The sequence below is a fragment of the Cygnus atratus genome, chromosome 24 (genome assembly GCF_013377495.2).
Source record: "Cygnus atratus isolate AKBS03 ecotype Queensland, Australia chromosome 24, CAtr_DNAZoo_HiC_assembly, whole genome shotgun sequence".
Taxonomy (NCBI): domain Eukaryota; kingdom Metazoa; phylum Chordata; class Aves; order Anseriformes; family Anatidae; genus Cygnus; species Cygnus atratus.
The window spans coordinates 2,259,307-2,286,343 of record NC_066385.1 but is presented as its reverse complement, the minus strand read 5'-3'; the positions used below and the strand labels follow the sequence as shown (position 1 = coordinate 2,286,343).

The 27,037-nt window shown below is 44.4% G+C and overlaps 1 protein-coding gene across 8 annotated transcripts in view; it reads left to right on the top strand.

Annotated features, from left to right (window-relative positions):
- SRGAP2 (SLIT-ROBO Rho GTPase activating protein 2) overlaps nucleotides 1–26,147 on the top strand; it is a 106,219-nt gene extending 80,072 nt beyond the window's left edge. For 5 of the 8 annotated variants that reach the window (XM_035561321.2, XM_050715386.1, XM_035561320.1 and 2 more), the window contains 10 exons: nucleotides 215–275; nucleotides 2,272–2,349; nucleotides 4,190–4,324; nucleotides 5,674–5,779; nucleotides 6,671–6,895; nucleotides 10,050–10,129; nucleotides 14,349–14,529; nucleotides 14,964–15,110; nucleotides 17,193–17,520; nucleotides 20,130–26,147. In XM_035561321.2, the coding sequence (XP_035417214.1) occupies nucleotides 215–275; nucleotides 2,272–2,349; nucleotides 4,190–4,324; nucleotides 5,674–5,779; nucleotides 6,671–6,895; nucleotides 10,050–10,129; nucleotides 14,349–14,529; nucleotides 14,964–15,110; nucleotides 17,193–17,520; nucleotides 20,130–20,513 (1,725 nt within the window). In that variant the 3' untranslated portion in view covers nucleotides 20,514–26,147. The other 3 variants (XM_050715389.1, XM_050715387.1, XM_050715388.1) reach the window with 1 other exon arrangement.
- The last annotated feature ends 890 nt before the right edge of the window (nucleotides 26,148–27,037 follow it).

Sequence of the window (27,037 nt, the reverse complement as noted above, 5' to 3'; positions counted from 1 at the left end):
TAAGATAGGTAAAGGTGCTTCCCTCCTCCCTGTAGAGGCAGGAGCCAAGCAATGCGGCTGTGCACATAAAGTGAACCCCACCACCCCATCCCACCTTCTAGTCGAAGGTATTGCTCCTCTGTAATGGTTGAATTAGTATTTCACAACTGTGTGTTCTGATCTTTTTTGCCATCGCTCTGCATTCTGACTATTCTCTTTTTTTCTGTGCGTGCAGGATTCCACGCAAGCCATTCCCCTGGTCGTGGAGAGCTGCATACGATTCATTAGTAGACACGGTGAGTTTATGGACAAAAAGTATCCTGTTTATATCACCATTCATTTCATAGAAATAGAAGCCTTCTGAAATGCTCTGAGTAGCTTGGCACATGATGCTTACTCAGAATAATACTAGAGACTGCACGATAAAGAATCTTGCACTGACTTTTTGGCTGTGTTCTTGGTACTGTGTGTGTGATTTTTGCAAATGGTTACTGCAAATAAGTGACACTAAATATGGAGCAATAAGTTGTCCTTCCAACAATATCACTTTTGTTTCCTCTGAAGTAAGGTTCCCATCCTTAAGTACCACTCATGCCTCACCTCCCGTCACCTGCTTTGGGGTCTGAAATGTGGCCTTTATCAATCATAATTATGCTTTTCCTAGAGGAGGAGAAATGCTCCAAGTGTTTGAACGTAGGAGGTCAAGTAGTCAATTTAGTGCTTGCTTATTGCCGCAATGAGATGATTTATCCGTGTTTGACTTTGACTTCATAGCCTTGAAAGCTGTGAAAGATTCTATAGGTTTATTTTAATTTGTTTTCATTTTTAATCAATATCATCTGTTAGTAGCATGTGAAACAGCTGTTAATTAACATATGTAGAAGGAGGTTGAATTTATCTTCATTAACCAAGACATAGAGCCAGATAGCAGGTCCTGTTTCATTTTCCTTGTTTAATTACCATTTCACTTTAGAAACAATAATCTAGAGTCCCATTTTCATCATCACCTGGAAGAACCAACTGCTGTAAGCCTTTACTAAGTTTGTAATTGGACATTTGCTAGAGAAATAATTGAAACCACGTTGCAATGTAAACCAAAGCATGATAATACAGTGCCATCAGGAGATTTTATTTTTAGAAGCTTATTGCTGGTCAGCTGGGCTGGCTTAGATCATCAACGGAAAGATTTTCCAACAAGCTCAACTGATGTCTGCACCGAATGTCACATCATGGCCTAAAAGTGTAGTTTGGAATTAAAAGGAAAGTGCTTTTAAATGACAAATACACCTAGACAGAAGAAATCATAAAACTGCCTGACACAATTATATTGCAGGAATTAATTTTGTTGGAGGCAGCCTGAGTGATGTTTGGCCATGTTTCACTGTGTAGGTGTGGGATGTGTGTCATTCTCCTCCTTGCTTCTCTGTGCTTGGGATTTGCTTTTCCCTGTTGTGTAGCTGTGTCAGAGCTGCTAGATGCAGCCATATACTACAGAGGTTTCATGGCACTGTGATTAAAACAGTAGCAGAAATTGAGAGGAATAGCAGGGCACAGATGCATTCAAGAGAGCTTATTGGTTTATAGCCATCGTTATAAATAAAGCAGAGACATTGCAACATTCCCTGTTACAGAAAGCACACAATTAAAAGGCTTGAATGAATACATGTTGATTTTCCAGCTGTGAAGACTACTTTGCTCATTATTTGAGCTGTGGCAGTTGTTGCTCATCCTACACATAGCAACAGAATTGTTGCGATGGCAGTACATTGGAACGTCTCGCCTACTTGATAATTGGTTTTCATGGCTTTGCTAATACCAGCATTTTAGCAGGAGTGTCTCAAAGACTGTCCTGGAGCCCTAGATATTGGGTCATGCTGGAGGAATTAAATGTTTCCATTTCAATTGGCTGATTTGCCCTGGGCCTTTGTGGCGTTGCTCTTGAAAAGTAAACTGCTTCATTGTGCAGTTGGCCATATTTTACTTCTGGCTGATGTATTGTTAGCTTATGGCTTTCTCTGGCTTGTAAAATCCTTTGGGATCCTTCAGGGTAAAAGATGACAGGCACGACTGCTACATCTAAGTTATTCTGTCAATTCGCTAGGAAGGGCTAATATGTTTCCTCATTGGTGCCAGGCTCTGTTTTTACATACTATGTATGTGCTTGGACACATAAGAGAAGATGGCTTTTCGAAGAGCATGCTTTTGTCTGGGTTTGTTTCCTTTATCATATATAATGAGGGTGCCAGCTGATTTTATGCCTCTTACCAACATCTCTTTCTTACTGTCTCCCAGGTTTGCAGCATGAAGGAATATTCAGAGTGTCTGGGTCACAAGTCGAAGTGAACGACATTAAAAATGCATTTGAGAGAGGTAAGGAGGATCTGTTCCATTATCTCAGAAATTATTGCCAAATGTATTAATTCGTGTAAGTGTTCCGAAATGGCATGTTTTGAATGCAACTTGTGTTTTGTTCCTTCAGATTTTGTTTCCTAAGTGGCTGTAGCCCAAACACTTCCCTAGTGCTCATTAACCTTGAACGCTCAGTGTTGTTTGGCATTAGGCTTTATATCTTGTAGGCTGTCTGTATAATAAATATTCTGAGCTCAGTCCTCTCTCATGTCCGATAATTTATTGATTATATGCAGCACTAAAGTATAGAGGGAAATTCATTATTGGATGTAACTGTGTTTTTCTACCTATTTCCCTGTACCCTCTGCAAGCTCTTTGTGAATAGACCGGCTGCTGGAGAAGGAAATTTTGTGTATTCCATCTTCTGGTGGCTTGGCCACATTTAAATATCAGCAAGGGAGAGAATAAATTTCAAGACACAGTAAACTGGATGTGGCTTTTAATAGATTTGATTTTCTGTGTAAAGAACCATTCCATACGAAGGCAAAGAATGGCTGGGAGCCTCCTGACTCATCAACTTCTAGCTGGGCTGTTCTCCCTAGCAGAGCAGGTTCAGAAGAGCTTGCTCTTTAGATAATCCTGCAGCCCCTCTCCCCACTTGTACTTGGGTCACTGAAGACAACAGGGCTCACGTTAATTCTCTGAATACATTACTCTGAAAAATACGGTTGCTATGTTTCTGTGCTTGCTGTTGGGAGAGACGAGCAGTAATTAATTAAGCATAGCAAGTTTATTTTGCTTTTGGGAAGAGAGGAGTTTAATGGATAACGTGGCATCTAATTTCATCTGCCTTTGTCTCCATCTATTTGAGAATTAAAATCTTCAGGAACAGAGCAGGCAGAAATGTGTATCATAGTCTGTGAGTCGAGACTTGATATGAGGCTGAAAGACCCCTTTTTAAATGAAGGAAATACTCATTGTGGGAAAATAGCCACTTGTTCCAGCACTAACATGCAGAAATAGAGGCGATTTTTTTTTTTTTGCTTCATCTCACTTGTCTTTGGAAAGCGTATGATATACAGAACTGACAAAGTTAACAATAATGTCTCTGCAGTTTATTACCTCGCCCAGAACCCTTGGTGGCAGTTAATATCAAGGATAATGCTCCAGTTTATAGTGGCCCATTTATTATCCAGTGTGTTATTAAGATAATAGGCAAGCTTTGGTAATTCCAGTCACATAATGGATATATATAACTTCAATTTGAGGTTTGCCCCACCATTAAATCTAATTATATCTGGTAGGGAGTTTTCCATAGGGAGCAACTCCTTAAGTGGGCACCTTTTTTTGGTGATACAGGCAAACAGTGGCATACCTACAGTGACAAATTATTTGTCCCAGAAACACTCCCTGCAGTTCAGCATGAGGTGTCTGTCCCGCTGAGCCTGGTATAAGATGCTCGTTGGCCTCTTGCACGTGCACTGAATCAGCTGAGCTCCAGTTGTGAGTGTGCACGAAGACATACAGGCTCCTGCACCCGTGCCCCGTTCCCTGCGGTGGTGGCTCTGTGCAGCTCACACCCTACCGAAATATCTGGAGCACCTCTGTGGGGGCGTGAGCCCGTGTCAGACTGAGCTGGCTGGTAGAAAGGTACCCCAGGTCTCCTGGGATGCTGTCAGAGGCTTCCCTTCCTGCTGCTGTCTGCAGGGGAGCTCTCCCTCTGCTGATTTTAGTTGGAGTAGGTGGGATCGGCGTCGTGCTGCATAAATCTTTTTCTCCAGCTGAGTTGCATCCTTCCAGTCTGATTCCTTTCTCCAGTATTCTGATTTTTCTTGCCTGTTTCTTTTTGCTTGGCACCAAGGTGAAGATCCGTTGGCTGGGGACCAGAATGACCATGACATGGATTCGATAGCAGGGGTTCTGAAGCTCTATTTCCGAGGGTTGGAGCACCCTCTCTTCCCCAAGGATATCTTCCATGATCTGATTGCCTGTGTCAGTAAGTATACGAAGATCTGAAAAGAAATGAGATTTTTTGCACTCCCCCTACTCTTTTTCCTGACTCCAAAGTAAGTCTTTATGGCTTCTGAGGTGGGCTTTGCGCTGCCCAGGTGTCATTAGCTAGAGGCTGGGCAGTTATCTGCTTACAGCCATCCTTATTCTGCTAGGATTTTTTTATAGAAATGAACAAGGAGATAGAAATGAACAGATTTTAAGGGCTGTATTGTGGATTTTTCTGAGACAGTGCTTTGTGACGGTAATTTTTAAAAAGAATAAAATAGAAACCTCCACTTCTGGAAAAATAATCTTTTAAGACCTTTCATCAGGAGGTGTCAGAAGTGCATTCTTGGAAATGGGAAGCATCTCCAGGAGGGTTTCTGCCCTGTCCTTTCCCTAAAGTTAACGGATACCCTGGCTATGTGTCTACTGCCATGCTCCTGCGTACTCTGTTTAGCTAGCAAGGCAGCAGTCGTATACCTTCTAGCTTCGTGACCATGAGGGTACATCTATTGACTCTTGTTAAAGAATTTCAATCATGAGGGCAGTCACAGTCCAGTTGTTAACATTTTTTATTGTTTTTTAAAGTGATTATGGTGGGCAAGGAGTTGTTTGTGTTTTTGTACTTGAGCAACCTCATTTTAAATGGCCTGACTATTGCCATGTTGCTCAGAAAGAATGAATGATTCCATTGTCCCAGTCATGAAACAGCTTTTGCGGTAGCAGCCTTTGAAGCAAAGCAGAAGATAACTGCTTCTAAAATGACTCGTGGTTTTCTTCTCCTGATAAATGCATTTACAGAGTTGAATTCACATTATATAAAAAGAAAAATCTGCTTCCAAATAAGTTCTCCTTTCTGAGATGATTTATGCTGCCCACTTATTTCTCAGTAGGCTGCTGCACACAGAGCTTTTTGCCTCACCCCTTAACTATGTTAATTTTCCATTGACTGTTGTACAATTTCTTTTTTAAACACCCACCTTTCTAAGCTAACTTGAATGAGCTATTGTGTCAGAGCTATTGAAAGAGATGACATCCAGTGCTCCCACGCTAGGAAGGAGCTTGCAGTGAGGCTTCACGTGTTCAGGGACCTTCGTCGTCAAAGGCATCACGAGCAGGTTCTGCAGCCTTTTTGTTCCCATGCCAGGCAGCTGGTGAATCCAGGAAATGGGCAGACCCTTCCTTGCTATGCCACTGCGTTGGCTTCCCCTTTTTTATATATATTTTTATAAAGAAATAAATACATATTTTGCCGAGGACCTATCATATTTTACTGGCTGTACTCGGAGTCGCTGGAAAGTTGTGGCTATGGTGAGGTTGTAACTCTGTGGTGCTCTTTCTTCTTTTCAGCAATGGATAATTTGCAAGAGAGAGCGCTCCACATCCGCAAGGTGCTTCTGAACCTGCCTAAGACCACTCTGATCATAATGAGATACCTCTTCGCATTCCTCAATCAGTGAGTATCCTTCAGAGCGCCATGGCCCTGCTGTATGTAGTGCTGGGTGTAAAGGGATAAATGGCAGAACCATCCCTGGTGTTGCTGTGTGCAATCTGAGCAACAGTTCAAGGTGCAGATGTCATTAGCTTGCTATTGCATCTGTCTTCCTGGGCTTTTGAGCCTTGCTGAAATTTATCCTAATATTAATGCAATCTCAAAGGAGTTCCAGAAATGAAAGTGAATAATGTGCTGGTAAACTAATCAAAAAGTGATACAAAGGAATCAGAAATTGGGTCCCACACCAGCAAGGAGCAGTGTGTACTAAGTATTGTGAGTGATGGAGAGTGAATGTATTTTTTTTAAACTGTCCGTCACATCTGGCTGGTTCATTGGACAGCTTGACGGCAAGAAATCAGTAGCTTCCTCCAGTACCATGGTCTTGACACCTGAGGTAGCATAAAAGGAAAAATGTCCTAACTAGAAGTTAGCAGCTTTAAATGTTCTTTCCTTCCTGTTGAGATTGGTAGTGTTGAGTCTAAATGCGATGCTGCTGTTCTTCATCATGCTCATCTTCAGAGCGAGAACAAAAGAAAGGAGATTGCATTAAGAAATATTCTAAATCTATATAAGGGGGTTAAACTATAAACAGGGATTTGAGTAGCGCTGGGATCAAATCAATAAGGCTTTTAAAGTCCCTTTGGGGTTTCTCTTTCATTTCTTTGGAAATGCCATCAGTCTGTCATTTTTTCATATGAATCCGGAACATTCACATCCCAGCAAATCAGCTTTAACAGCAGAAAGCCCAAAACAAACCTTCCCCCCTCATCTGTGTTCTGCAGCAGACGATGGTGATGACTGATAACGTCGTTTTCTGTTGTTAACCGTCCTCCCCACTTCTGTCTTCTGCAGTTTATCTCAGTTCAGTGAAGAGAATATGATGGATCCCTACAATTTAGCCATCTGCTTTGGGCCAACACTGATGTCTGTGCCTGAAGGTCATGATCAAGTCTCTTGCCAAGCTCATGTCAATGAACTAATCAAAACCATCATCATCCAACATGAGAACATCTTCCCAGGACCAAGGGAGCTGGAGGGTCCAGTCTATAGCAGAAGTGGAAACACTGAGGATTATTGGTATGATAGATATCACTGAGGAGAAAATGAATGGGTGCATATTTTCTTACTGGTTAGCGTGCTCCAGTCATGCGTTCTGCGTTATCTTAAGTCAGTATTCAAGCATCTAGCCTCTCAAATCTGTATCACGCAAGAGAAGATGGCTCTGGTATCCCTGGAGAGTCATAAACTTGAAAAGAAATAAGCTGTTAGTAAGTAGCTATTGACTACTCCAACCTGTGCTCACTTATCTTGAAGGACAAGGTTGTGCAAGGATTTTCTTGGATATTCTGTTCTCCTTTTTTTTTTTTTTTTTTTTTTTTTTATTTCCCTCCTGCTTTTGCATTTGTTGCGTGTCTCAAGTGGCCTTTCTTCAGAGGTAGGGTCGCTTGCAGCTGAACCTAGAGAACCGTGGCATGGTTTAATTTTCAGGACAGTGCTGGTGGTGGGGGGAGGGAGGAGGGAGGAATGCGAAATCACCATTTCCATCCAGCTTAAAGCTCTGGAGGCCTGGCCGCATGCTCAGTCTGAAAGCAACATCTGGAAACAATTCAGCTAGCGCGGCTCCTGTCATCTGGGGTGGAAGGTGGGGGAAGGAAAGGAGGTGTTTTCTTTCCTACTGGCCAGGCTGATCTCTCCCACTGAAAACGAGGAATGTTAAATTGTGTCCTGCTTCTCCCCCCCCCAGTTCCCTCCTCCATTGTCCCAGGAATGCAAATGATTATTTTCATACACTAAAACAAATATGTTTTAAAATGAAGTCACTCTGGTGACAGAGCTAGCCTTGTTCCCCAGCTTGTTTCAGAGGAGCTCCAACTATCACTCCGTGTACGTGCAGCAAGGAGCAGCTACTTTCTGCTAACTGCTGTGTGCAGAAAACTTGCCAGTGCCTCTTTTGGAAAACTTCTATTTAATTTTACCTTTTGTTCTGATATTTTTCATTGATGTTATATATAAATGAATTGTATAGGAAAAAAAAAGAACTTAAGAATTTTTAAAACCATCAAGAAATGCATCGACAAGAGTGTTCGTCACGTAAGGTGAAGAGAATAAAAACGTGGAATGTGCAGCACAGCCTCTAGCACGTGTAACACTTGGGTGTACACAACCTCTAGTGTGTGTAGCATCAGTATGTAGGATGCAAAGTGTCCTGGAAGGTAATACCACTTTTCTGAGGGCACTTGTTTTTTTTCATTGCCCTTCCTAACCACTCTGACCTGAGACCCATTAAGCAGAGAAGGGTAGAAGCGAGCAAAGGAGGCTGCTTAATAAAGCCAGGAAGAAGCATCTGGTTTCCATTCGAGCCTTCTCACAGCCCTGGTATTTAGATAGCTGCTAGCGATTGCCCACAGGGCTCCTTGCTGCAAAGTGTGCGAGAAGCAGAGTGAATCTGTTTAGTTTAGCTGATTCATCAGGAAATGAAGTCTGCCGCGTTTGTAATTGCATCGTGCCACTTCGCTGCTCCGAGCCATCTTTTTGCCTAGGAGCTCACAAGCGATGCTTTGGCGCTCGGGCTGCCGGGGCTCGGGGCCATGGCTCGTGTGCCCGGGCTCTTGCAGCGTGGGTCAGCAGCTGCCCAGGAGGCTTGGAGCAGCTTGCCTCAGGCAGAGGAGAACAGGGCAAGGTTCAGACTGAAATTCAGGGCTGTGATGCAGGCATCTTTGAAACACTGCCTGGCACTGGGCTGCGTCTGCCTGTCCATCTGACGGTGCAGAAGAACGGCTTGGTGTAAGCAGCGTGCTCAGTGCAGGAGCTTGCATCCTGGCAAGCGAGACCGTGGGCGTGCAGGGGAGATGGTGGCGTGGAGATGCTCGGCTGGCATTGCATTCCTCCAGCAGCTATACTGCTTTCACACCGAGCCCTCGGGGTGAAGGCCAGCAGCCTGGCGCTGCTCCTTGCGGTGCTCTGGTGCTCGCATGACGCAGGCTGAGTCGCTGCACAACGCGGGGTTGTTGGTGGGAAGTGCCATGTGAGGCACGGACAGAAAGAGGCATGGATAGAAGGAGGCACTCGATCCTCCTCTCTGCAGCGCTTGGGTCTCCGGCGTTGGCTGTGTGCGACATTACTTCACAGTCTGCGTGAAACTTTAGCCCTCGGTGCTGTATTCCTCTTGGGAGTCCCTTTTGGCTTTAAGTTCTTCTGTAAACGTTATTAAGTAGCATGAAGGCTTTGCGAAGGATGAGAGGCTGATTCCTGAGGCACTGACTCAGAAGATGGTGGAGAAGCTGCATGTCATGGGTTGAGCATAAAGAGACGCCAGAATTATTCAAACATTTTACCCCTTTTTTTCCCTTTTTTCTCCCTCCTTTAAAAGAGTAGGTGATGATGTGGTTTTTAAAAGGGAGAGCGCTGTACATCAGTGATCACTTTTACCACTGTAAGGCCAAACCAACAGATTAAGTTATCACTGTGTGAAGAGGAGTCAACATTGCCTTGAAGAGGAGCAAGGGCTGGCTCGGTCTGGCACACAGGGGCTGTAGCCTTGTCTCCAGGGACCAGCCAGTCTTTGCTTTACTTTTTTTTATTTATTTATTCCAAGAACGTGACCTCCCTGTGCCACTTGGTGCCTGTTGAGAGCTTTTCTTAATGCAAAACGTAAACGAGGACTCCTGGTGTTTCAGGTGCTCTGTAAATAAAGGTTCCAGGCTGTGGGAGCCGTTCAGTGGAATGGGCTGGACAATTCGGTTGTGATAAAAGGGGAGGAGGGAGATGACAAACTCAGACCTGGAAATATCACTCTGAATTTAGAAATAATTTCCCCCAGGAAGTGGCAGCTATCTCATCAGTCATGTAATGAGCTAATTAGAGCAATGGAGAATACAGCTGGGGGAATAATTCTGGCATGGCAGAGAGGAGCTAGACCCAACATGCCATTGCTGTCTGACTTCTAAATATCTCCAGAGGGCTGGGTTGTAAGATCTGAAGTTAGGCTTTCCTGGTAGCATACAGAAGGTTGACAAAGATGTTTGGTTTGTTTAAGCAAGGAAGGGCTTAGCTTGATTGATTTATACACGCTGACTTGAATATGTGCAAATGCATCCATGGCGTTTCTGTCACAGTGGAACCTGGATATTGACTTCCTAAATGGGTGTTCCTGATTGCCTTTGATTTCTGTAAATGAGGAAACTCACTTTCCACCAGTGTAAAGCACTGTCTGTTTTTCCTTCTGCTGTAGTGAAAGTCCTCATGGAGAGAGAGCCTCGACGGAAGACTCAGTTCAGGACGTCACGGCTGAGCACCACACCAGTGATGATGGTAGGCAGTGCCCAGTAACTCTCTGGTTAGCTGGTGTAACCTGCTCTGGGGGAGGCAGGGAAGGTGGTACCTTGCAGTTAAATCCAAAGTGGAATTTAAATCGTAACCATCATTTGAAACATCACATGCAGCATTTGATGCCAAAGAGTAAAAATAGTCAGGTAAATTCTAAAAATTCCCATTGATCCCACACCCTTTTAAAGTATCCCTTATTCCAAGGGTATGTCATTTTAGCAGCAGGCCTGGGCACACTCAGTGCTGTTTGAGCTCATCTATACCTTAGAAGGGTTTTGGAGTTGGAAGACACAAGGGAAGCACAGAGCCAAAGGCTGGATGTGCTTCAGCGTGCTCTCCCACTCCCCTCTGTGTGTGCCAGGCAATTCCCCGTTCAGTAGCTTTGGCAGGGGAGCTGTGAGTGCCCTAAGCTCCAGCGGTTCTGCTTCACGGAAGCAAACAAAATAAAATCAGAACCTGCTTGGCTTGCCTTCCCCTGGGAGGCAGCCTTTAGGGTAGAGTTCTGCGGGTTTCGCTGCTTGATAATTTTTTGGTCTTCCTGAGGAAACTCCCTTCCCCTTCTCGTGGTCTTTTTAGTAAAAAGGGGTGCCAACCCTGAGAATTCCCTGGTATTTCCTAAGGAGAGGGTGACACCACCCTAGTCTTGGGGTGTCTGTTTTTTATACTTCCAAAGCTGCTTTCTACAATGGGGACAGCTGCACGTGAGCCCCATGCAGAGCAGAGGAAAAGGTTATGGTACTGATGTGAAACAGCAGAGTGCTGACCAACGTGGAAGGACAACTGACCAAAACAGGCCAAAGAGATTTTTCTTCTTGCTTTTTGACCACTTGCAATTGTCTTAAAGTTTTGTGTTGGTTTTACTCGTGGTGGTCTCAGCTGTAAAGGTGGGAGGAAGGTGGCATTCCCTTCGAACAAGGTAGTGTCATTTCTGAGCTGGTCTTCGGTAATTTACTCATCGCCGTCATCCTCCCGTGCTGCTTTTTGCTCTCTCTGCTCCAGCAGTCACCTAACAAACCTTTCCCATGGCATTGCTGTGCTCCTGCTGGCTTAATGGTGTTCACACACCAGTAACAAAGTAAACACCGTTTGAGCACTGCTAGAAATGCTGGAAAATGAGTTCTCCCGCAGCAAGGTCAATCACTGTCGCAGCGACTCCTCACCAAGGTTGTTGGGAAGAAACACAAAGAATACAGGAATGAAACATGAGTTTGCTATCTGTGTCGAACAGGGTGTTCTTTCTGAAAAGCTTTAGTTTCTAAAAAATGCACAAAAACATGTCCTTTTCAAGTTTGTACCTAAAGGAGGAGTAATTTCATGGCTGTAATTAAGGGAACCAGGGCTGCAACTGCCGGGGCTAAAATCTGCAGGCTGAAACACCGCTGGGTGTGCTCTCGTTATTTCTGTGGGGGGGTTTTAGGTCATGTAAGTAGTCAAGAGGACACAGTGATGGGAAAATGAGCAGCCAGAGATTAGAGAGGGACACTGTTTTACAGCCTCTGGAACCGGATCGCGTTGGGGCCCCTGTGCAAGGTAAAACTGGGAGGCGTTTTGGATGGAGTTCTGCAACCTCCACGGAATATTCCATAGGAAGCAGTTGGGAGGGAGAGCTTGGCACTGAAGCAGAGGAGAGCGCGGGGCCTCCGTCCCTTCTGCGGGAACAGCGAGGCCTTGTTCCGTGAGGACCCTCCCGTCGTTCTCCTGGGGTTCCGCTGTGTTGCACCTCAGGCTGTGTGTCAGCAGTGCTGACAGTGCCTTGGGTCACTCTCAGGGTTAAGTTTTTTCTCTCTCATTCCGCTTTTGGATGAGACCTTTTGTGAGGCTGGGCCTGGTCCTGCCGAGGTACGGCCTCACCCCAGCCACCTCTGCTGGCATGGCGGGGCTGGCAGGCCGCAGAAGGGGGGATGCGAGCCCCTTCACAATCTGCAGATGGGTTTTGAACACCAAGGGAGCACGCAAGACTGCTAAATGGAGGGAAATGAACCCAACTTTAGAAGAATTATTTTATAAAGGCTTTCTTAGCTGCCTTACTGATTCTGAGTGGATCTGTGACTGCCAAGTGAAATAAATGTCTTGGTAATTCCTTGGTGGGGTCTGAGGGCTCAAACTCCCTTGCTGGCTTCAGCCCTTGGGGCATGGTGGCTGAGGGGCTTTGCAGAGCCTCTGGGCTGGGCACGGCATCCAGAGATGGGAAGAGAGGTCAGAAATGCTGAAAGACGAGCGTGTCGCGTGTTGGTTTCACTGGGTGCATGAGTGGAAAGATTTTAGACTGCTGCTTTTGTGCACAGGTTCTCAGACTGGCAGGGTTAATTGTTGGGCTTAGCCTTCCTGGTCTTTATTCTCACAGCTTTCTGCTCTGGGCATGAGTGTAGTAGGAAAAAGCTACTGGAAATTAGAGTCTAAAATCACTTCTCTGGATGAAAGCCAGAGTCCTAAAAGGCAAATTGGAAACATAAGAAACCTGAGTGCCGCGCTCATCTGGAACAATAAACACTTCTTAATGAAACAGACGGAATTTACAAAACCGCAGCCCCATCGCCTTCGTAAATGGAGGGGGACACCAAAAAACAGCATTATTGTATCTTTGAATGTTGTGAAGAAGCTGGCTCCAGAGGCAAAGCAAACGAGAGGGAAGCGGAGCCAAAACCAGATAACCGCGTGCTTTGGGGAGTCTGGAGCAGGGCGGCTATCACAAGCTGAAAACGTGGCCAGGCTTTTTTCCCCCTTGCTGGTGGCTGAGAGCTGATAATGGGATTTGTGTGAGGCTGACCACAGACTTACCTGAAACGTGTGATTTGAGAGAATTCAGCATGCCTGGTTTAGTGATGAAGAAGTTCATTGCTGGGGTTCAGCCTGGTTAGACCCTGTGGCCGACTGCTCTCATCTCACTGTGTAACTCGAGTTGTTGATCGGGGCTCCTTGGGCAGCATTCAGATGGATTTACACTATTTATTTTATTTTTCTCTAGCCCAGCTGCTACCTGGGTCAACATTGGAAGACCTAATTCTTGAGCGTATGCCCTCCCAAAGAATAATTTTAAAAGCTGTGGCTCCTGTTTGGTTTTCCAGTCCTTTCTGGCTGGCTGTTGCACTGTAGAAGCTTCCCATAATGCTGGTTGAGATCTCAGGATGAAATGGCTTATCTTCCCTTCCCCAGGGAGAGGAACCACAAGTCTGTTCCCCTGAGAAAGAGCTCTGTTTCCATGGCTGTGGTGGAAAGCTCCTTTAAAGTAATTAGCAGCTGAAGTCCACTGGGGCCATGTGGTTGAGCTCATCTCCATTCCCCTGATTCCAGAATAGAGTTGGGAGCTGGCATAATCTATATTTGGACTCAACCAATAGCAGATATTTTTTTAAAGTCTTAAAAATAATCCACGTGAATTTCATATTGATTTTCCTGAGCGTATAAACACCTATATTCTTCCTCTGCATAACATCAGAGTCCTACAGGGACCCAGATCAGTGCCCGGCTGCAAACACAGCATGGCTGTGATTCTTCCGTGAGCTTTATCAAGGAGGAACCGTCGGATCTGGGGCATGTGGCACAGCTCCGAGCGCAGCCCAGCTGCACACAGCGGCAGGCTCGCAGTGGCTGTGCTGGATGCTGGTTGCCTTTGGCAGCTTCCACAGCAGCTCGATGGATAGGGCAGGGGTCTGCTCTCCTGGGTCAGCCAAACCTCACAGGCAGCAGAAACTTCCTTCTGAACAGACGCTTAATTTCTGAAGCAGCTTGGAATCAGAGGAGGTTTCTCTTCTTGAACGCTGATAACAAATCCTGCTTGCCAGCCCATGGAGTTTCATTTAGCTGCCTTTCAAAAAGCAGATTTTTGCCTGGGACACGTTACTGCTACCCAGTTTTGATTTATTTTTTGAATAAGGTGCTAATTTTGTCATTGTCATTTCCATCTTTGTACACTTGAATGGCTGGCAGTGGGTTTATGACTTAAAAAATGTGAATGTGTCTATCATGCAGAGATCAGGTAAATGCTGAAATTGCAACATCCCTAAATATAAATATAATGATCTCTTAATTTAGGGATTCCCCTCTGAATCTTACTGCTCCCACCCTCTGCTACCTAAAGAAGCAACACTTTATCCTACAACCCATGCTCTCTTCATAAACTGTTTTGTGGTAGGTGTAAACTGTTGACTACTTATCTGAGCCCAGGTGTTTAGTGAATTGTTGTTTATTCCCTTCTATCTCCTAGAGTGTGAGCCCATAGAAGCAATAGCGAAGTTCGACTACATTGGCAGGACTGCACGAGAGCTGTCCTTTAAAAAAGGAGCTTCTCTCTTACTCTATCAGCGGGCCTCAGATGACTGGTGGGAGGGACGCCACAATGGAATTGACGGCCTTATTCCTCATCAGTATATCGTCGTTCAAGACACGTATGTTACACTTTAAGTCCATCTGCAAGATGGGCTTGCCTAAAATCAGGTGTGGAATGGAGTATTTGTGTCAAGGTGTTGACACCACAGGGGGAGAGTTCGTCCTTCAGCCTTCCCTGCAAGGAGGGGATCCTACTGAAACAAGCAGAGCCCCGCACAGGCGTAGGTGTCCACTTACGTTGGAGGTCTTCAGCTTCAGTGTGACGTAAAAACTGATCTGGGGCTGCCAGCCTGCTGAAGCTGCAGAGCTGAGATCTCCTAGTTGCTTAAAGACATCAGGCTCTCTCCTTTGAAAGATGTGTAATGATTCTTAAGAGAAAGACGTTAGCACAGTGCTGTAGTCTTGTATGTATGTTACACACGCAGTGCTGTATTTGAAGTTCGGTGCTGTTGGTCCTGTTTTGGTTGTGATTTCCTTCCCTCCTCCTTCCTAGTGAGGATGGTATCTCTGAACGATCCAGTCCGAAGTCTGAAATAGAAATAAATTCTGAGCCACCGGAAGAAAAAGTGACTGCTAGAGCTGGTGCCAGTTGCCCAAGTGGGGGTCACGTCGCAGATATTTACCTTGCAAACATCAACAAGTAAGAACAGCCTTGCGTTATTTTACTTAATTGTAAAGATCTTGGTGATGAGTCCAGTAAAATATTGCCTTCCCTGAAAAACGTTAATGAGCACTTCCACCATTTTTCTGTGCTTTTGCCTCCTCTAACTCGCTCATGTTTTGCTGTCCTCTTCTCTCTTTCACTGATGTGGCCAGTGCTTATTTAGAATCCCACTGGCTTCTCTTCCCCGTCCCCAAGTGCCATCCGATCCTGTTTTCCCAAATATGTTCTCTTTTATAAGCTAAAGATACCGAGAAACGGAGGGCAATAGTGGAATAAGTCCTTGTAATCGTGTGTTGCCATTCCTTGTTGTGTTCCTGTGGTTTGTTACATCTCGTTTACTCTTAACACGCTTTTTTATGGGGTGGGGGGACAGCCTTTCAGAAACTAGCACCACATTTTGTGCTGAATGACATACCTTAAGTCCCACCATCTGGCGTTGCCTGTGACATTCTGTTTCTCCAGCACTTCTCACCTTGGGTTACTAACCATATGCTTGCAGTGAAACAGCACATCTCCCTGTTGCTCCAACTTTACCTGCTCAGTTAGAAATTGTTACCTTAGCCAACAGTCAACTTACCAGCTTAATTTCCCAGATTTTTATTAAGAGACTAAATTTCTTGATCTTTAATTATTTTGCGTTAGATTATTCCCCAAATCTTTGATTATTTCATTTCTATTAAAAAAGCCTCACCTCTGTATGTTGTGCAGCGAAGGTATTAATATGATAGTTACAGTTCTATGGGAGTGGATATTTTTAACCTTTAGTTAGTTTAACAGACTGTAGCAAGTCCGAACCTTTAAAGAGGATATATTTCTGTTAATGTTTTTATGAGCTAATGTCCTACACAGAGCCTGGCCCTTAGTTTATGGGAGTCAGCAGAGCTCTGTTGATATCGCTAAAGCTGTACTAGCCTGCCTCAGCTTGGGATCTGTGCTTTCTTTGATATTTATTGTATGAGCCATTGAAGTATGCCATGCTGTCAGTTATGGAAAGATTTATATAATGAGCAGACCTTTGCAGCTTCACCATCTGCTGATTTTTGGTAGCATTAAATGTAGTGTTTGTAAGAAGCCTGGGTAATGTCCACTCCAGTATTTTTCCCTTTACTAGGGAAATTGATATTTAGCAATAGTAGCATAAGACTCATTTTGTTGTTTTTTCTTTAGGAATGAATCTTCTGACCTATGTGTGAACAGACTTGGGCAAAATTAAATCAGATGGTTTCGCAATGACAGTTGTGCCACCCACTGAATTATTATTTGGATGCCAAAATCCTACTGGAGTTAACACTTTCTTGCAGTTATTCATGGGGCTGGTGCTATATATAAATGGATCCTTCCCTGTATAACGGATGCCAAGCTTCAGACCTATGGCATAAAGTATTCTGCTGCGATGGCCTTTGTATAATTTGAATGGAATCATGCTGTCAGACCTCATGGTGCTGGGGTAGAAACTAAATTGTTTGGACCAGCTTTATCATTTGACATATTTTGGTTTGTCTGTAGCCCTTTATCAATAATACCTCATGGTCCTGCTAAAGCAATGCAAAAGAAGTCTCTGTTACCACCAGCAAATACTGGAAACGATCGTTAACCCCAAACTATGGGGTTCTTTGCTTGCCAATCTCTGAAAATAACTTGATGCCTTGGGCCAGGAGCTTAGTAGACTTATACTGTGTCCTCCAGTCAAAAATTGTAGCTCTGCTCTTCAAATGTAATAAAAGCACATCATCAAAACCTGTTGATGGCACGGAGGGTTTTTTTTGTTCAAATATAAAAGATTTATTTCATGACCAAGTTAATTACATTCCATCCAAGCTTTCTGTTTTTGCTATGAATGTGCACAGCTGCCAGACTCGTGTTATTAGATGTGTTAAATGGAATGGTTTATAACTTTACTGTTTCACAGTGACTCCTAAAAACCTGGGTGTATTTGTAATCTGGGCATCTTTATGTCTCTTCCCATTGTCCTCTGTGTTGTTTTGGGGGGATATCTTCAAATTGCAGCCCGTTACGTGTTTCTGCTTTTATTGACTTGTTTTGCTTTTGTGACTGAAGGCAAAGAAAGAAACCAGAGTCAGGCAGCATCAGAAGAGCCTTCCGTCAAAGTGACAGCCACGGACTAGGTAGCTCAATGGCAGAACCAGCCTCCCCAGGAGCCATAGCCGGTTCCAGACCCTCATCTCAGCCCATAATGAGCCAAAGTCTTCCCAAGGAGGTTCCAGACAAATGCTCCATCAGTGGCCACGGCAGCCTCAATTCTATCAGCCGACACTCATCTCTGAAGAACAGGATAGACAGCCCGCAGATCCGGAAAACTGTGACAGCAGGGAGGTCAAAGAGCTTCAACAACCACCGGCCCATGGACCCTGAAGTGATTGCACAGGTAAATGGGAGAGCTTTGCCTTCAACACTTTTCTTTTATAGATTTAAAGGATGGTGGTGGATACAACTAAATGTTACAATGCAAAGTCCAAACTGATTTCCTATCCCTTCCCTTCTAGCAATGCAATATTAACTTACTACACTTGAGTTTAATCTTTCAGCCTCATTTTGTGTTAGCCGCTGAGACTGCTTTCATGAATGAAGATAAACAGGCAGGTCCTTGCTCCATAAAAACTTGGCCCTGTTCGTTACTCAGAATTCAGTTTCAACAATAAAAATGTCCACTTCAGAAAGTTACGCAGATTCGAAAGCTGTCAGCAAAAAATTAAACAATCATAACTTCAAGACATGAGAAAAGTGAAGTATTTAGTGTCAATTTTAAATTCTTCTGTCAGTTGTGCAAACTTGCCTGTGGTTAGACATTGGAAGCATATGTAGTAGTACAATCAAAATAACAGCAGGCTGCTGAGTTGTATGGTGCTCACAGTGCCATCTTTATACGCTTGCAGGGTCCGGTGTGATTAGAAACCAACTCTGAATGTAATACTCCCCTAGATTTCATTAGTTATTCATTTAGACAAGTGCCATGACATGAGGGCAGGCTACCAAGACATGTACAGCTATGCTTCAACATTACAGCGCTCTGTGTTGGGACTAACTCCACGTACTGACCGTACAACAAGGAAACAGTCTTCTCAAATTCTTCCTGTGCAGCTTAAAGGGAAAGCTGTGCTTATTATTTTTCTTAGTCTTTGCTGGTTTTGACGCAGGCTAGTCTATTACACATTCTTCATCTCTGTGCAGTGCACATCTCCGCACAGAACCTGTTGCATCCCTGAGTTCGTGACCGTAGGCTGCCACAGCAGCGACCTGTTAACAGAAACACAAATGGTGTCTTTGCATCTGCACCTCGGTGACTTCACAAGTAGAGCAGAAAACAATTGACAGTCGGACGTATTTGAAAAAATGACAGCTACTAAAGGGGGGAATGATGTAAATGTTGCAGATTCCCATGTTCTCTGAAGGATCTTCCCTTTCTCCTGTTCCCAAGAGTTAGATGTGCCTGCACATGTATGCTTGCTATACCAACTGTTTTCAGTATGTGGTGGATCTATCTAAAGCCAAGGAATTCCTGGGTCTCAGATTACAAAGTCAGCTCCAGGGGGACCTGACTTCTTCGCCTCTTTTCATTCAGCAGTCTGTAGATTTCTAAAGATGTGGAGAGGAGATGTGGAAAAATTAAACTACGTTTTTATTCACAAGACAGCAACATCAAGTAATAAATAAGGTCCAAATAAAAATCTGCAACATTCTGATAAAAAGATGTATTTTGGCCTCCTGAATATCTTTGCCCCATATGTTCCAGTGGAATCATAATATACAGTTCTTGTCTTCATATTTCATTGTCCTTCCAAGGCTTTGGTTGACATAAATCGGTTTTTGTTTTTTCAATCAAGCTCTAACTGAAGTTGTTCTGTCTCTTCTTCCTGCCAGAATGTTAAGTCCATTGTTTTCACTGGAGAAGTCTGGGGAGGAAAAAAGAAGAAGGGGGAAGGGGGCTGGGGAGACCTGTGTTAAATTAGTTTTTCTTAGCCCTGCAGTATCTGTTCTAACACCATCTAACAATGATCATGCATTTTACATATTTTTCCCTAACTTCATAAGTAAAATCTGCCTGGCCTCAAGATAGACTTGGAGGTGTCGGATTTCTGTCTCTGGTTTCTTCCACCATTCCTTGACTGATTTACCTTCCCCACCCCCTGAAAAACCTCTAAGGAAGCTAAAAAGCTGCAGCCAAACTGTGAGTCACAGAAAGGCTAAGCTCCTCTGCTCTCCAGTGAGTTCTGTGCACCAGTGGGCTCTGCAGGCAGGCTCCAGCAGACATGTAGGTCCTCATATAGCCGAGAACAAAAAAGCCTATTTTTTTTTAAATAACAAAGGTTTTTTTGTTCGGTTGTTAATAACTGTAATATTTTATAAGAGGACAGAGAAGTGTCAACTTGAGCTTCTGTGTATGTTTCTGATATTTCTGTGTTTTTTAAAAGATTAAAGTTTTGCGTCCCATGTAATACTGCTCCGGGAAGGTAAGGCTGCTTGGGCGGCAGGGAGACTGATGGGGCAACATCACACGAGGATTTCGGCACTCAGTGTGGCCCATCAGCAGTGTCAAAATCATCAGGCCCTTGTTTTCCGTTCTTTAAGAGTTTGCTCTCCTGAATCTCACCTACCCATTAAAATACAGGAGTGGATCCCAGCATTTTAACAGCATGCTCTTGTGTTTGTTGCTGCACGTTGGGCTTGGAGTCAGCTTTGAATTCCAAGCAGCATCTGGAAACCCTGGGATCAGTAAGGGACTAGATGAGCATCAAGAAAGTGTTAGCAATTATATTTTGTTCCCTGCTTTTTCACTTCAGTATATAATGGTATGTAGCACGTATAGTTTGTCATGAGTTTTACTTTGGCACCTGAAGGTCATCAACCGGCTAATTGATTTGAGCGTTGGTGTTTACAGTCTGAAAACAAATATGTAGTTTTTCAAGACTGACTTTTATCTCTCTGTTTATGTGTCTGGGTTCCGTGACTGACTCGGTTTCTCTTTTGTGTTTGCAGGACATTGAAGCTACGATGAACTCTGCTCTGAACGAGCTGCGGGAGCTGGAGAGGCAAAGCAGCGTCAAGCACGCGCCAGATGTCGTCCTCGACACCCTGGAGCCTTTGAAAACCTCTCCAGTGGTGGCCCCCACCTCCGAACCTTCCAGCCCTCTGCACACTCAGATCCTCAAGGACACTGAACCAGCTTTCCAGCGCAGCGCTAGCACCGCCGGCGACATACCCTGCACCTTCAGGCCAGTGAAGTCGGTCAAAATGGCCACCCAGGTGAAACCTCCAGCGACTCGGCCTAAGCCTACAGTTTTCCCCAAATCAAACGCCACAAGCCCTGGCGTTGCCTCCTCTGCATCTCAGCAGCCTACTGACAAGTCCTGTACTGTCTGACAAACTTGATGCTGCACTGTGGATATAGCTGTATTGTTTCAGATGAAAAGACTATGCTAAAGACATCACAATTCCTATTTAACTAATTTTTGAACTTCAGCTGAAGGTTAGTTGTGAACTGCTACTTACTGCTGGGAGCTCTTCCTGGGAGTGAATTAAGTGGTAACAACCTCATCCCATGTACCCGCATCAGTGATGTTTGTAAGGCAAAACGCTTCGTGCCACGCTTAGGAAATCCACTATCGGGTCACTGTGAAGCTGAGGAGGAAAACACAAAATAGTGATGAGTTGGATCTTGGTTTCTTGTTGATGCCTTGTTCAAAGTGTTTGGCCACTGAAAGAAATATTTGGTGGCATCCTGTTCTGAATACTGGTGTAGTGACTTATATATTCTGTGTTTCATTTATCACAGGGAAACAATAGGATAGATTTTAGTCTATTGCATGTTTTGGTGCCACTAGTTACGTGGAGCTTGGACATGCCTGTTTCTTGTGCATTATTATTACGTCGCCCGCTGGTGCCACTGTGGTTAAGGGTCTGTCTCAACTTCCATTACATCCTTGGGTTTTGTTTGTTTGCTGCCCCGTTCCTCCCCGCTGGGCCAAAGCTCTTGGCTGTCCAGCCTCATCCTTTAGACGACACTTGTCATGAAAAATAGTTTACTCTGGAACGCTCTTAGATTTTGTGGAGTTATATGTAATATGTGTCTGTGCAAATATAAACAAATATGTTCCTGGGGTTTAGGAGCATAAGAGAGAGCCCAGTGGTTGCTTATGGACAATCTAGCTGTTTTCCCCCTTTTTGCTCTCCCATATTTAAAAACAGCTTTATTGTTTTCCAGTGTAATTTTCGGCCCGTAGGCTATGATGTGGTGTGTGGTCTCAGGAGACTGAATGTAAAAAACAAGTTAACTTCTGAAATCTAGCATACTCTCATGGGAGTTCATTTACTAACGCACACGTTCTTGTTTTGATCATATATCAAGATGGATCCTTACCAAAATCCCAATTACAAGCACTGTAAAACTTCAATCAGAAGTTCTCAAGCTTTGTATCTTCTCCCTGTTTCTGGCTGTAAATGCTCGGGTCAGTGGCCGTGACCGCTGTGAACTGCTTTAGGGGTCTCTGCTCTTATAGAGTGGTGTAAGAAACGCTGCTTGGGACGGTGACGTGACAGCATGCAGCTTCTGGAGTGGCTTCCCTGCGTGTTCTTTGGTAGATGGCATGCCTTCGTAGGACTCTGCAGACATGTGAATGATTCTTGGTGTATGTATTTATATGGTAGACAGCAAATGCTTCAGCCGCCAGCAGGCTGCATGAACTCTTTTTGTACTCTACTGAGAATTTTCCACAATGCAAACATTTATTTAATTTAAAAAAAAAAAAAAGAAGGCGTGTGCCACTTACAACAGTGAAGAAGATCTCGCGGTCCCACGAGTGAGGAGACTCTGACCCTTAGTTCACCTTGTTGCCAAGGTTTTTTGGGGTTTAAAAAGTAGCTGCACATCTTGTGTTTTCATCAAAAAAATTCAGGCAAGGACAAGATAAGAGAAGTCATTTTCCTCTTCCATTTATCTTTTTCTTTTAAATGTATGGGTTTCCCACACTTTAGCTTCCTTGTGACTGCAATGTCATTATAATTGGCACTTAGTAATTTAAAAACAAGCAAAACTTAACTGAGAACAATTTCTTAAATGTACTTTTCTGACTGATTGAAGGATGTTGCTTGGAGAAATGAGCAGGGTTTTTACTGTGTCCCCATCCCTCCCCTACACACATACCCATCTCCACAGCAGTAATATACCCATATTAGCGGCGTTTATTTAAAAGACCAACTTTCTTCGTGCTCTTAATTAAGAACCTATGACAACTGGGGGACACCAGAAAGGTTTCAGTGAGAACACTTCTGCGATTCATTTTTCCTTAGCTGATCTGTAGTGGCGGTTCTCCCTGGGAAGCACTGCGGTACACGCGCGACTGTCACTGGACCGTGCCCTGATCACCTCGCAGGGAAGGATCCCCAACAGCGACCAGCGAACTTTGCTCTCAGGTTCTGATGGACTTCTACCACCAAGGAATCACTTGGTCTTTTGGGGAAAAAGAACTAAACTTGCAATTTTTCGCTCAGGCAGAACTTTCTGGCATTTACTTTACGTAGGGAATTTTTGCTTTTGTTTTGTTTGGTCGTGAACGACCAAAGTTAATCTGTGTCAAGAGCAGGATCTCTGTGAAATTTACTTTGACTCATTTGTAATGCCTTATTTTCTTTATATTTTTATGCCTAGCATTCACGTTTCTAAGAATAAGTGTCCAGCCACACACAGCACATTTGGAGGAGATGCTCTTTTCTGTCTTCGAGGTCTGAAGTATGAATGGAAATCGAGAGATAAAGACGTCAGGTTACTGTAACAGCAACTATCTGTATGTGAATTACTATGCTTATCTCTAGCATCCACAGCTCTGGGACAATCCTGTCAAGGGGAATGTGCTTAGCAGCATAAACTGTATATTGAGCAACTCAACTGGAATTTTGGTGTGCACTGTGATTGACACTTAAAACTTACAGCAAGCAATATGGCAGCGTGAAGAACTTTTCCTCTTCCACCTGACCTGGGCCTGTCCAGCCAGCAGGACATGCACACACATGCGCACACATAGGAGAGAGAACACAAAAAGGAAATTCTAGCTCGTCTGCTTCACTCTGTGAATGTACCAGGCTGAGAGGACATTGCCGTGAGTGTTTTGGTACCGTTCGTTGCAGGAGAGGTGGGAGAGAAAAACTGGAAATAGCAACACCACCCTGCAAAACCAGTGGGCATCTTGTAGAAGAGACCAACATAGTGTGGACAAATAAGACACAGTGGTTTGCTTGGGGAGGTATCACTGTTGATTCATATCTTCATATTCAGAAGAAATATTAGCTCTTCCATGGAAATTCTTTCATGACTTTTATGTAATGTATGTGTCAAATATAAAGACAAGAAGTGTTTGATAACTGGAATAACGTATGTCTGTTTGATAGTGCTTTGTATGAACAAAGAGTTCTTGTTCATCAAATGTTGGATTGAAATAATCCAAAGCAAAACTTTTAAAATAAAATACAATTTTAGGTGATCAATCTTAACAGTTTCTGAAGCTCTAACCTTTTATGTTTTAGTTCCCTTGTTGGGAATTGAGCAGTGTGCTTTAATGATTGCTAAATTTCTGCCTTTCTAGGGTAATCCAAAGGCTCACAGTTGATAAATTGTAAATTCATTCTTCATGTCAAAGCAATGGGACGTGAGTGAGCTTTTCTCATTTTATCTGTACTGGATATTTTGTTGCAATGAAAATGATTAAATAATTAGAGTGCACTGTGACAGCAGGAAGAAACACGTTGTATATGTATGTATTTTGATACCTGTTTAAAAGGAGTCTTTGGGTTTCCTGTGATGAATACCTCATATGTTTGATTTTGGGGGGTTTTGTTGGATTTTTTTTTTTTTTAAGGCAAGATTGTTCTTGCACAAAAGTAGGTTAAGATAACCAAGTTCTCATAAATTTCTTTACAGAATCAAAACACTTCAGAGTTTGGCAAGAAATTCCATCTGTTACAATTCTCACCTTGCACTGGGTGTAGGGCGAGCAGTCGCTCGGCTGTTGGCACGTTTGGGATCCCTCCAGCGATGTTAAGACAGAAGAGGTCACTGCAGATGGAGTTTGCTGCCTCATTTCTTTTCCTATGTGTGTCAGAACCTCAAATTCAGTGAACGTTGTATAGGTTTTGGGTTTCGTTAAGCGTTTGAGAGAGTTTCTTCAAGAGAAATAAATGTCTCTAGTTAGCACTTCAGATCCTTTGCATGCATTTCCCTGGTGGACTGGAATGCTCCGCCGCTTCATGAGGTGTGTGCGGAGGGGATACCCAAGGTCGATGATGTTCTCAGCTGGGCCCAGCTTTCTCATAATGATGGGAAAATGCCCATCGAGGCGATGTGTCTGATGGGCTTGGTGAGATGCCGACCTCCCTGGTCCCTGTGCAGCACAGCAGCAGGCCTGTGCCTTGTGGGAGGCAGCGCTGAGGCTTGTGTTAATTCAGTGGACCAGGTTATTGGGGTGCCCACGCTTGGCAGGATCAAGCCCGAGGTGTACAGGAGTGTGCTGCAAAGTGTAAATGCATTTACTCGCTCACAAGCTAGGAAAATTGATTTTTTTTTAAAAAAGCTAAAAAGAAAACGGAAGCATTTTTGGGCACTCCCATCACTAATGAGGCTGTACAGAACAGGCAAAATGAGCTTAACAAGCTGGGGATTTATTTATTTTGAAATTTTTAGTTTTCACGAAAATATTAAGCCTTTTTGTGGGCTTATCTCTGGCATTGGCGAACATCCCACAACCGCCATTACCAACGTGAAGCTGTTCTGTAGTGGACTGGTAGCACCAGAGGCCTTCACAGAGGGGAGCGATGCTCCCTCGTGCCGAAACGTTCCCTGCAGAACGCTCCCGACCTGCAGGCCTGAGGAAATGTTGAGCACTTACTGGCGGGCTGGACTGAACTTTTGGGTTTGAGTTTACATGTCACTTTTTAAGAATCCTCTCTCCGGATCAGCTTTTCTGCTCGTCTCTTATGTGTGCAACAACCCGGTACTTGAAACGAATACTTGACCCGCTGCCCTGCGCCCGCACAAGGCCCGAGGTGAGGCGCCGGGAGGCAGAGCGAGCGCTTTCCAGGCTTGGCTCTCGGAGTCTATTTTGGTGGACAAAGAGATGCCAAAGCAGCCGTTCAAGGCCTGGAAAATGTAAGATTTTTTTTTTCTGTTCTATTTTGTGCTTCCTATAACGTAGTTAGAGACGAGAATGTCATTTTTCGAATATGGGCCAAAAAGAGGCGAAGGCGGAGAGGGAGGGCAGCTCCTGACTGCGCTAATACTTGATATACCACGCTTCGTACAGGGTAAATATTGAGCAGTTTGCAATGGGAATAATAGACGGACCCTTCATTTTAAAGGCACTGTTGTAACTTTACTTTTGAAGTGGACTTCACCAGCCTTTCTCTCCAGGCAGAGCCCTGTAATTTGAATAAATGAAGTCCGATGGAACTGGACTCGTGAGTGTGCCAAACTGCTGGAGCAATACTTGTAAGCGGCAGGTTCTTTACAAGACCAGCTCTATGTAGCCAAAATAGGGCAATCGTTGAAACCACCTCTGATGCATTTTCAAGAATAGCAGCGATGTCATGGTTCTACTGTAATGTAAGAAAGTTCGATTGCAAAGTCTGGAAACCTTGTTCTTTGTTGGTCTGAAACCTCAGTCCTGCAATAGTGGGCTCAGGCTCGTGTGGTGCGTTGGCTTTTTGGTTTTTATTAACAGCAGTTGTTCGGTGGGATGGAATGTTCTTGCTAAAACAGTTTCCATTGTTTCATGTCTTCTACACCAATATATATATGGTGTATATATTAAACTGTGTAAAATTGTACTTTGTATATATAACTGTACAATATGGAGGTACATCCTTTTTTTTTTCTTTTTGGTACAGTATTGTACAGTATTAGGAGTATACGTGTTGGAAATGTTAAATCCATACTGGGGCTACAAAATGTATCCATTGTCATTAGCAATAGTTTTGGAGAAATAAATGTTTTGGGTATGGTGGAAATACTGACCTATGGGCGCCAGTAAATGATGTGCGGCGTGCATGTGTGCGAGTGAGTGCGTGTGCCCGCGGGCGTGCGTGCATGTACCCGAGTGGGAGCAGGGGTGAGCATCGCCTGCGTGTGCCTTCCCTGCAGCCCCACCAGCCTCGGGCCTTGCACGGTGTGTGAATTATCGCTGGCTCTGGTAAGTGAGGAAGAATCTGCAGGATCCAGCAATCCACGTCACCATTCATAGCGCCGGGGCACTTGAATAAAGTGGGCAAGGAGCGTGGTCCAGCCTTGCCCTTTCCAGAGCCCAAAGCGTGCCTCAGTAACACCAGGGGTGGGGATGCCGGGCGCAGTTTTGCAGCCGAGTGGGGATCCCTTCTGCCACGAGGGATGGGTATGGGTGGTGTCTGCAGCCCCTGGCTCCCAAGGCTCCTTCCTTCCCCAGCGGTGGGCACCTCTGCTTGCCAGGGGGCAGCCGGGGAACATTTGTGTGCTTCCAGCCCTGCTCCTGCTCGGCCCCCGCGAACCTCATAACAGGATTCGGCAGAGCATGAACTTGCCTTGCAATGACCTGATTGCAAAATGCTTAATCTTCCTCATTTTCCTGGAGAGGACGGGCCTCAAACCCTCTCTGGGAAAGAGGATTTAAGATCGAGATTAGGGATTGGGTCACCGACATTATTACCATTTTTTCCCCCCATCTCCGCGTTTCAGTGTGCCTTTTTCAGAACGTGGCCCGGAAACTGTATCAGGGGCTTGTAATTTTGGATTCCCTTTGTTTAGGTTTGAGGGGATTAATTAATTACAGCCCGGCTGATGCTGAATCCAGATGTGCTGTGCTGGAGGTGGGCTGGGGCTGGCTGAGCCCCCCACTCCTGGGGTGCAGCAGCGGGGCTGGGGGCAGCTG